Source organism: Rhipicephalus microplus, chromosome 1 (genome assembly GCF_043290135.1).
Source record: "Rhipicephalus microplus isolate Deutch F79 chromosome 1, USDA_Rmic, whole genome shotgun sequence".
NCBI lineage: Eukaryota > Metazoa > Arthropoda > Arachnida > Ixodida > Ixodidae > Rhipicephalus > Rhipicephalus microplus.
The window spans coordinates 295,829,724-295,841,298 of record NC_134700.1 but is presented as its reverse complement, the minus strand read 5'-3'; the positions used below and the strand labels follow the sequence as shown (position 1 = coordinate 295,841,298).

The 11,575-nt window shown below is 50.3% G+C and overlaps 1 protein-coding gene across 1 annotated transcript in view; it reads right to left on the bottom strand.

The window, feature by feature from the left end:
• Positions 1-1,035: 1,035 nt before the first annotated feature.
• Positions 1,036-11,575, bottom strand: part of LOC119159443 (uncharacterized) — a 50,055-nt gene continuing 39,515 nt past the window's right edge. The window contains exons 8-10 of the mRNA XM_037412201.2: positions 3,390-3,534; positions 1,624-1,881; positions 1,036-1,406 (exon numbers count right to left, since the gene is read on the bottom strand). Coding sequence (XP_037268098.2) covers positions 1,240-1,406; positions 1,624-1,881; positions 3,390-3,534 — 570 coding nt within the window. The 3' untranslated portion in view covers positions 1,036-1,239. The remainder of the gene's footprint in view (positions 1,407-1,623; positions 1,882-3,389; positions 3,535-11,575) is intronic.

Below are 11,575 nucleotides of genomic sequence, written 5' to 3'. Positions count from 1 at the left end.
AATGTTTCTTCTGGTCTGGCCTCTCTACTTTTGTGGTGAAGTACGTTGCATCTTGTCCTGTGTGTAAACGACGGAAGCGACCAACTTCATGTCCAGCTGGCCCAGTGCAACAGATTCTGTGTCCGGATGCACCGTTCGCCACCATTGGGATAGACCTAGTCGGACCTCTCACCATCATGCCAGCAGGTCAACATGACAGCCGTCGATCACCTGACACGATATGCAGAGACAGCTCCTCTGACCTACAAGTTCTGATTCAGACGTCACCGATTTCTTTCTCAAAGCCATTGTATTAAGTCATGGTGCACATCGTGTCCTGTTGAGTGATCACAGGAAAAGTTTCCTCTCCTCTGTCATTGAAGACTTACTGAGGACATCTGGCACAGTGCACAAGACGGCGTCAGCCTTCACCCTCAAGCAAATGAGTTGAACGAGAGATCTTATCACACATTAACAGACATGTTATCAATGTATATCGGATCCCACTACAACAACTAAGATACAATTTTGCCTTTTGTAACGTTTGCCCACAACACCGCTGTACAACGAACTACTGGCTAATTTCCTTTCTATCTCGTTTACGGATGTCCACCGTCGTTCATCAGCAACGTCTGTTTCCTGAATATTGCCGCTGACGCTTCGGCAACCCTATTCGAGCAGTTCATCTCCAGACTTGACCAATGCCGGCAACGTGCTCGCCTAAACTCAGAAGCTAGTCAACAAGATTAAAAACAATGCTACGAAAGCTCTATTCGCGATGTTTTTTTTTTCAGTTCTAGGGATGAAGTGTTGTTTTGGACGCCCACTCGTACTCCAGGAATGCGAAAAAAATTAGTGATGGTTTATTGGCCCCTATATAGCCTGTGAACGAACATCTCCAGTTAATCATCGCGTCACTCCCACCAAGCGTTCGTAGGACCGCCGCTGCAGTGGTTCGGAGATTGTTCACGTTTTGCGTATGAAGTCATTTGTTCGACATCCCGTTTTCGTTTAAGGCGCTGCCAAGCCAGCCGCTCGTGCACAGAGGGGGAAAAGTAGTGTGAACACTATTTATGTATTCCATCTACTCATTTGTACATACTCATCATCACCACGCTGACGTGGGTTGTGCGGCTCAGTCTCGGCGAATAAAATGAAGTGGCTTGTGGTCTAAACGTCGCCTTACAATATACAAAAATCCAGGAGGGCGCGACGTGGCAGGGGAAATGTCCTGCAGTTGCTTCCAAAACCAAAGCTTGTCTAGTAGATCAAATCGCCGCAGACGGTTTCATCAGCGCTGTCCATTCTGCGCAGCATTCCGACTAGCTCAAGTATTAAGGCTGACCTTGCTTTTCCCAGGGTGTTCTTCGGCAGTGCATCGATGAAGTAGACTCCACCATGCAGATGCATGGAGGAGTTGTTTCGTTCTGTGAATATAAATACACATGATGCCAAGATTAGATTTGCGCAGAGAAGTCGCAACACAGATGGGAGAACACAAAGAGCAGTAGGTATGTATTGCGGAAGGTCAACCTTGAGTCATTTGTTTTGAGGTGCCCTTAGAAGATGTTAATGTATATCAGCGACACAACTAACCGCCGTATGCGTACGCAGGGAACATTTGTGTAGCTTATAGATTCTTACCAGCCACGTGACGCTTCAATTCATCGGCGAGTTGCTGGTCTCGGTTATGTCCGCGCTTCGCAACGACCACGGCGGCCGGGAACTGGTCACCATCCGGAGCGGATACGCCTACCACGGCTGCCTCTTCCACGGCTGGATGTTCTATTAGGCAGTGTTCTATATTAACTGGGGACACCTTCCTTCTCTGGCACACCATCATTGTCTTCAGACGACCGCACAAAAACAGTCTACCGTCGTGGTCGTAATAACCGAGGTCACCTGCGATGAGACGTGATATAATTATAATGACGGCCATTCGGTCGCATCGTCAGTTTGATCCCTATTTCGCTGGGTTACGTGGCAAAATAGTTACTTCACTGAGACCTTCATGAAATAACTGCGCGTTGGACTATATGGAAATCGCGTGACATGTGACACTCTCCTAAATCTCAGCTGCGCGCACTATTCATTTATCTTCATGGTCGAGAAGAAACAGAAAAATAGAGAGTACACCTTTCTTTCCGCGTCCTCCGGTAGAGTTTTGTGTAGATTCCGAGTTCAGCACCGAGGCTGACCACAGCTCTAGATTAGGCAAGTCTCGTTGGGTGTGCTTCTCACTACGATCAACAGCACAAACAACTAATCTCAGTGCCTCCAAACATTCTCATGCTCCTCTAACTGAACGAAGGACACACGTTCACTTTAAATGCCTTCTTATGGAGCGTATTTAAGAAAACGTAAACATTGAATATTCCGCGATTTCGTCAAATTGGTATTAACAATGTCTATGGTATTGAAAAATGGAAAGAAGACAACCGCATCTATGGTATGAGATAATATTCTATGAGAGATTTTTATTTAACCTTTACTACGTTCTCTTTTGCTCGCTCTGGCACCTCGCTGCCATCACTATTCATAGCCTAATGAAAAGTGATGGCGTTTCATCGGCGAAGAAAGTCACTTCATCGACTAAAGAATTGATTGTCGAAATGAAATAGTTTTATTTTTGAAATTTAGAGATGGATTAATAAGGCAGCCTAACTGCTATCGTCTATCACTCAAATCCACGTACAGGTATTTACTGAGTGCCATAAAAGAGTGGAAGTGAGTAAGTAAGGATACATCACTTTATTAGCAGACACCGAATCTGCGCAACAACTAACCTTTCGTCATTTATATACACTGATGCATAAATACACAACTATGCCTTTCTCAGTCTCATATGGGAGGTATTACAGCTAATCACAACTTCACTTCGCCGCTTCGAGAGGTGCCTCTGTTGCAAGGCTGATAAAAAAGGCTTTTACCCCCAAACCCACTCCCAAAATACGTCAGACGAGAAACGTATTGTTCCCGTATGCGCTTTCTTTTGCCTGCAGCGTCATAGGCGTTCATGAAGTTTAAAATGCTCCAATCACCGCCAGCAACTTCGCTGTCGATCACGGACGAGATGTCATGGTATCCTAACGTAAGAGCTGGAAGAATACGTAGATGTACACACGCTGTCGTGAACTTGCCGGTACGCACGTGACACCCAGGCTCGCTTACTCAGAATACTCGTCTCCTCGGTGGACGTCACAGTTACCAGAAAAAGTAGCAGTGAAAGCTGTAAAAACATTTCTACGGCGCCTCAGTTTGCCACTTCACTGAATTCGTCTATTTATCAGCAAAACGAACAGAAAAGAAAGACAAACAAAAAATTCATAATGGTAAGCGGAGAACCACGGTCTGTAAGGACACAGGTTACACAAGCCATTTCGTAAAATGCACGTCTCGCTGTCATTTACCCGTATGTATCCATCCTTGCTCATCCGTGATGGTAGCCTCAGCTTCATCATGTCCGCAGTATCTGATTGCAGCGCATGGTGTATCGAAGAGCACCTCTCCACACTGCATAGGTCCTAGTACCTTGTTGCTTTCTGTGTCGATTATCTGCCATTTCATCGAAAGAAAAATGTTAGCATAAACATCCAAAAGATTTTAACGTTGGCAGGCTGTAACTAGACTCTACTAGTTGGTGCATAACCAAACGAAACAAAGAGTACTACAAGAAATAGTACAGATGCCGTATCTATCGTCTTTGCGGTATGTGCCTTTGTTACACTGTTTCCTCCGCTTCTTCGAAGTCATAATTATTTCTCGCATTTTGATGCGCCATTTGCAATAATATCAGTTCTTGAAGTTTCCGCTAGCTGATCTTCAAGATGCATTTATAGCGTGATATGAAGAAGGTCGGTACTATCGGGGAAAAATTTGTTGCACATTCTTTTGATAGAACTAGATTGAGCAATAATCGAAAGAACGTATTCAATTCTTGCATCAAGCGGGATTAATTTACTTCATATGTCGCACGCAGGCTGCCCATGAAGCCGGCTTCATAAAGTTTAACCCCAACCAGAGCCGTATATGGAGAGAGTCTTGCGAATGGGCGCGGCCAGTGACGTTGTCCGCGGCTATGAACACCGGCCATGTCACCGACCATGGAACCAAGTTAGGCTAGATCCCCAGCCTAACTTGATTACGTGTTGTTCCTACCTAAACTGTATCGCCGCTAAAGAAATTGTGGTGGCGAGATGGCGCAGGAACATTGTAATTCAACTTCAATGAGGAGTATCAGCGGGATTTAATGTGCTATAACATTCAAACAATAGAAATCATCATCGTCATTATCATTCTTGGCCTGTGTTAGTCCGCTGCAGGATGGAGGCCTGTCCCAGTGATCTCCAGTTTGCTCTACATTCTGTGCGACCAGATTCCATTTTATCCTTGTGAACTTCCTAATTTTGCCACTCCATATTTAACCCTCTCTTTTATTCCTCGACTACAATTCCTATACATATGCAATTGCTCTTAGTTTCCCCAATCGTCTGTTCAACGCATGACGTAACCTGCCAAGGTTCATTTTTTTCCTTTAATGTCAGCTAATATATCTGCAACTCATGTCCGTTATCTTACCCATGCTGCCGTACTGTGGTCTTTCAATGTCATTCCTATCATTCTACGTTCTAGTGTATGCTGCGTAGTCCCCAGTTTTAGCTCTATTTGCTTGTTAATCTCCATGTTTCAGCCCCATACGTCAAAACAGGCGTAAGCATTGGTACTATACCTTTCTCTTTAGTGATTGCGGCAATTCCGGACATTATTTGGGCGTGCCTTCCGAATGCGTGTTCCAACCCATTCCTATTATTCGGTGAATTTCTTTGTGATTAGGTTCTTCCGTAAGTAGTCGCCCTAGGTTTTGTGGGAATTGAGGCTACCCTGCCTTCATTGCGCGGGCTTTTCCGCCTATTTCTGCAGTTCTCGTGTTCTAACATAACTCTACCCTTCTCCGCGGTACGTCGCTGCTGGGGGAGCGGGAGTGACGTTGACACTTCTCACCCGGATGTCGACCAGGTCGCGCGCAAACTTCTGACTCATACCCTGGTAGTACGCGCTCATTGGCTCAAAACCCCTGTTTGGATCAACCAAAACGACACGAAGAGGCACCACATTCTTTGGTCGCCTGCACGACTCAGTTGGATGATATACAGAAGGCTCGTCTGTCGATACTGTTACGTAAGTACGACGAGCTCTTCACCGATCAACCGGGCTGTACTGTTTTTGTGAGCCACGTGATCGAAACTGGTGACGCGCTTCGTTTGAAGTGTCACCCCAGGCCCGTCAGTTTCACCAAAAGGCAGATTATTGACGGATTGCTAGACGACATGCTATCACCAGGCATTATACTCCGCTCATCCAGTTCCTGAGGGTTTCCAAGTGTGTTGGTCCCCAAGAAAAATGGCAGTCATCGCCTGCGCGTTGACTATTGCAGTCTGAATGAACTGACTCGTATGGATGCCCATCCGCTTCTCACGATAAACTCTTCGTAGGAACCCTGGGTGATGCACGCTACTTTACTACGCTTCGCGCCTCTGAAGGTTACCTAAAGGTCCGGATGGGTGAGCGTGACCAGTGTAAAAGTGCGTTCACGTCCAACAGAGGGTTGTTTGTGTTCACTCGGATGCCCTTTGGTCTTTGCAATGCTCCTGCGACGTTTCGAAGACTTATGTATCGCGTCCTCGGGGAAGTTAAGTGGTCATACTTCACGTGCTCTTTAGACAACATTGTTATTTATTCACGAACCTTCGAAGAACACTTGGCCCATGTTGCCCATGTGCTCGAGAGGGTAAAGACCACTGTGGGGCGAAATCCCAGCAATGTCCAATTAGCGCATACACGTATTCAGACTCGGGTTTACGCTGGGCTTCATTGAGCCAGATCAGGAGAAACTTCAAGCAATCCTAAATTTCCTCGCGGCCAAGGAAAGATATGACTTTCGCCGCTTTTTGGGAATGATTAACTGTTACCGTTCTTCCATTCCATCTTCTGCACGCCTGCAGGCGCCCTTGAGCAAGCTCTAGAGTTAGTCTGCTGAGGGTCAATCGGTACCAGAGCAGCAGGAATCGTTTTGCAAACTTTCTAACGCCACTGTGGAGGCAATGCAGATCAAGCTCCCCGACCTGACCAGACCGTTCATTGTACAGACTGATACGAGTGATCTGGGTTTAGGGACTGTTCTCTTACAGGAATACTATGGCGTGTTGCAGACGTTGGCCTTTGCCAGCTGCTTCTTGCTCCCTGCGGAGAAAAATTATTCCATGACCGAAAAGGAGTGCCTCGCCATCGTATTCGCACTGCGGAAGTTTGACGTCTACCTTAGTGGGATGACGTTCAAGGTGCAAGCGGATATCACAGCGTTCTCAGCTGGCCGATGCCACTTCGTGATGCTGCGGGTGATCACGCTGGTATCACGATAATGCTGGGCTCTCCTGATACATTATTATGACTTTGCAGTGCAGTTGTGACTTTGCAGTGCAGTAGAAAGGGGAGCACCAACGTGGTAGCTGACGCGCTATGTAGTGCCCCATTGTCTGCCGAAAACATTGATCCCGGTGCGACCGCCGCTAGCGGTGCCTTTGCCCAAGCAAGGGTCGGGGGCGAAACAGCGGCTCGGCTGCCGTTCGGCGAAAGCCGAAAGGGCGAATTCGCATGCGGACGAACCTTCTGGCTGCTATTTAGGTAAGCGGCGCATCCGAAGACCACGATGCCAAGAGCCAACCCGTGACACCAATTCAAGCGGCTGTTGCTGCGGTCCTGGGTTGACGCGATACCATATCCCCCCTCCCCCCCATCCCTTGGGAGAATGGCAATCGCTTTCTGGAAACAAAAGCTACTGAAGGCTCCGCAAAGTGATCCGTTGTGTCGCGAAATATGCAACGGTGTCAAATAGACGGAGCGCCGTTACACTGCTCGCACTGCCCGTCACTATTGCGAGGGCTTTTTCGCCTTTTCTGCCGTTGTCATGGGGCTTTACCTAACAGGAATCTCCCCTTCTCTGGGATCTGTCACTGCTGGGAGAACGGGAGTGACGCTGAGTCCTCTCACCCGGATGTCGACTGTGGCGTTGCGCTCGGGCCTTCCGGGACATCTCGCGCACGCTCGTTGGTAAACAGCAGTGTTGCTAACCCAAGAAATTTATCCCGTGATCTAGGGATTTTCTGCCCTTTTATGGATTTGGAGTTCTTGGTGAATCTGGGGATTTTTTCATAAGGCTCTGAAAATGCCGGAGTACGTGGCCTGCTAAAAACATAACAGAGTGGACCCGCTATTCGTGATAAAAAGGCTGTAAAAACGATAATTTAGTATATTTCATCGTCTTTCTGTTTAAGACAGTCTTGGTGTTCTGCTACCCCGAGTGAAGGGAATAGCAGCTTTCTAACGTGAGATTATCATATTGCCACGTTCCATTTCCCAAGTTTTAGATGCGGAGCATCTAATACTCGAGGCTTGTAGTGCGGCGCCGTCCGCAAGCTTCCTCCTCCTTCTTCCACCATCTGTGCATCCCTTCCTCCTCTACACACCGCGCGCGCTTCACTCCTCCACCATCTGTGCACCCTTCCTCCTCTACACACCGCGTGCGCTTCTCCTCTTCACGAACATTCGCTAGCTGTATAATGTAGCGCGCATGAGCCGTCACGCTTCGACAACATTGGCAGCTGACGCGCGCGCATGCGCCGTCGCGCTTCGAGAACATCGGCAGCTGACGCGCGCGCATGCGCCGTTGCGCTTCTCCCCCTTCTCGAACATTCGACAGCTGACAGTGCATGCGCCGTCGCGCTGTATATATACTCAAGGTCGGCGCTCGCTCGCTCAGTTGCCGCTCGTCGGTTGGTTTGTACGGCGCGTCGACGTCCAAGGTCGCGGTGAAATGAATTCCAACGAATCCACAAACACAATGATCGACGTCCCTTCGACGAGCGCCGCCCTTTCGCATACGTGTGTACGTGTTCACTCATTTAACACCTCCTCCTACAACCACGTTAACCAATTTAGCCATCGACCCAAGTAAGTCGCAATTTAACACCCCATTTCACAACCACGTTAACCAATTTAGTCATCGACCCAAGTAAGTCGCACTTTAACACCCCGTTAACCAATTATATGCTCCGCATCCTCCTCAGTGTTCCCCCGAGGGAATCTGCGGGCAATTTTTTGTTATCGTCCCAAAACACCACACGATTCTCAGCGCGAACCGCGCCTGCAGTTTTCCAAAAGGTTCCGGACTGTAATAGATCATTTCGATAAGATCACGCCCACTGTGCGAACGGTACAGATCGTTCTGGAACCTACGCCGCCGCCAGCGATAACGCTAGAACATTCGACGGCAAGAGTGTAAATGCCGACGCGCTTCGCCGCTTGTCAGTTGTTGATCGAAGGCCGACGCTCCGTTCGCCGCTATCAGTCCGAGACTGCTATCTGTGCGAGACTGCTGCTGTAATTGGACTTTCCATTTACCGGGCACAGGTTCGCCCAAATAAACAGTTAAATCCCAACACGAAGTCTCCTGTCTTCGGCCACGTCACGACCCCGTGACATCTGGTGGAGGTGCTGCTTCGTTCATGTACCGGACGCCCCCGTCAAGCCGTGAACCCAGCCCACGTCGCGGAGAAGACACCGACGCCAACCAGGAGCAGCGAACAAGCCGCCGACAACAAGGGCTATTACCGGAGTACGGATTTCTAGAAGACAAGGCGCGGAAGACCAAGGCCATGACCGCGACTGCAGCGACAATGACAACCGCCGCATCCCAGCCCACGATGGTCATGCATCAACCCAGGGAACCACCAATTTTCCATGGGTCACCGTTCGAAGACCCGGAGTCCTGGCTAGAAACATACGACCGTGTGGCCGCCCTCAACCACTGGGACAACGAAGAAAAGCTCCGTCGTGTGTACTTCTACCTGGAAGACACCGCAAGGACCTGGCTAGAGAATCGTGAGTCCACGCTCCGAACGTGGATGTCTTCTGCGGCGCATTTCTGCAAACGTTCGCGAGCGTCGCTCGCAAAGAAAGGGTTGCTGCTCAACTAGAGACCCGGGTTCAGCTATCAAATGAGAAGGTTGGAATTTTCACAGAGGAGATGACCCGCCTAGTTCGTCACGCTGACCCAGACATGCCTGAGGAGAAGAAAGTTCGTTTCCTCATGCGAGGGGTCAAACAGGAGCTCTTCGCGGGACTAATGAGGAACCCACCGAACACCGTCCAAGGATTTGTATCCGAGGCGACCACCATCGAAAAAACCCTTGACATGCGCACCAGACAGTATAATCGTCGCCTGACTCCAGAATGCGCTGCTGCTCAAACCAGTGACTCCGACGACCTGCGTGAAACGATCCAAGCGATCGTGCGGGAAGAGCTGCGCAAACTGTTGCCTTCGGCGCACCCTCAAGTGGATTCGATCGCCGACATTGTGCGAGAAGTTCGGCAATCACTTCGAATTCCCCAAATACCGCTGCCCGAGCCAGGAACTATGAGCTACGCCGCTGCAGTGCGCCACAACGCTCCTCCCCGTCCACGCCAAAACGCCGCCCCATCGCACTTCCGTCGCCGGACACCACCGCCGCCACCACCCCCACCGACGACCTACCGTTCACCAGCGGGCCAGCGCAGTGCGCCGAGGAAAACCAAAGTTTGGCGCACCCCTGACCACCGCCCACTGTGCTACCACTGCGGCGAGGCCGGGCACACTTACCGCCGTTGCCAGTACCGACAGATGGGACTGCGTGGCTTCGCCGTCGATGCACCACGTCCGCAGCCAGGGAAACGGCCACGTGACATCGCCGACTACCTGACAGGAACTCAATAGACACCCCGAAGTCCTTCCCGTTCGCCGTCGCCCAGCCGCCGCATGTCACCGCACCCCCGGCTGTACTCCGGCCCAACGCGGGGCCGGTCTCCTAGCCCGTATACGGGAAACTAAGGGCAGCAACCGGTGGAGGTGCGGTTGCTGTGCGACGAACTACCGAAGATCCTCCGACGACGACGACGCCGCGACGGAGCTTTCCGAACACAATGCCAACCAGGCAAAGTCCTGATGGCGAAAGCTCACTTACCGGAGGTGGCCTGACGACGCAACATGGAAGCAGTGGATCAAGCCGACGCAGCCGTGACCGGACGCCACGCCCTAACTGTAATGCGAGGCGGCGAACTAGCGACATCGACGTTCTTATTGACGGCCACAGTGTGACCGCTCTCGTCGATACTGGAGCCGACTATTCTGTCATCAGTGGGTCGTTCGCCACGAAGTTAAAGAAAGTTAGGACAGTTTTGAAAGGCCCTGAAATCCGCACAGCCGGAGGTCATCTTGTAACGCCTGCAGGAATCTGCACAGCGAGAGTCACCATTAACGGCCGTATTTATCCTACAGACTTCGTAGTCCTACAGCGTTGCTCGAGAGATGTCATCCTTGGCATGGACTTCTTATGCCTCCATGGTGCTGTCATCAACCTAAAAAATTGCCCGCAGCTTCCCTCGGGGGAACACTGAGGAGGATGCGGACCATATAATTGGTTAACGGGGTGTTAAAGTGCGACTTACTTGGGTCGATGGCTAAATTGGTTAACGTGGTTGTGAAATGGGGTGTTAAATTGCGACTTACTTGGGTCGATGGCTAAATTGGTTAACGTGGTTGTAGGAGGGGGTGTTAAATGAGTGAACACGTACACACGTATGCGAAAGGGCGGCGCTGGTCGAAGGGACGTCGATCATTGTGTTTGTGGATTCGTTGGAATTCATTTCACCGCGACCTTGGACGTCGACGCGCCGTACAAACCAACCGACGAGCGGCAACTGAGCGAGCGAGCGCCGACCTTGAGTATATATACAGCACGACGGCGCATGCACTGTCAGCTGTTGAATGTTCTCGAAGCGCGACGCCACATGCGCGTTCACTGGAGAATCAGGAGAATTGTAGATGTCGAACGCAGTGTGTAGAGGAGGAAGGGTGCACAGATGGTGGAGGAGTGAAGCGCGCGCGGTGTGTAGAGGAGGAAGGGATGCACAGATGGTGGAAGAGTGGGCGACGGCGCGACGGCGCATGCGCGCGCGTCAGCTGTCGAATGTTTGAGAAGCGGTGTGGATGGCGCGGACGACGCGGACGGCGCACTACAAGGCGCGAGTATAAGATGCTCCGCATCTAAAACAAAGTCGATAACGTTATCCACAGAAGAAGCACTACCACCGCGCACGCCGTCAGGACACCATGCCTTGAATGTGCTGGAAGAACAAGTCCCTATTCCGCCTCGCTCAAGCGTCATTATTTCAGTCGGCGCTCCTAAATCACCTGACTTGGAAGGCGTCGTTGAAGGCAGTCAGCATCTGTTGGTCACCCGAAATATTTGCGTCGCAAGAGGAATTGCAGAGCTGCGGGGAGGCAAAGCAACGGTTATGCTCACGAATTTCAGCAATGAGTACACACATGTGAACAAAGGAACAACGGTCGCATACATCGAAGAAATTGTCGAAACCACCAGTGCTTTCGCCCTCGCCGATTCTGCGGAACCTGCTCAGAGGAACCAAGCCCCTCCCATAGCTTTTGACGTAAATCCCAGACTACCGAACGATAAGCAATAACAGCTCAAGGCCCTGCTCCTGC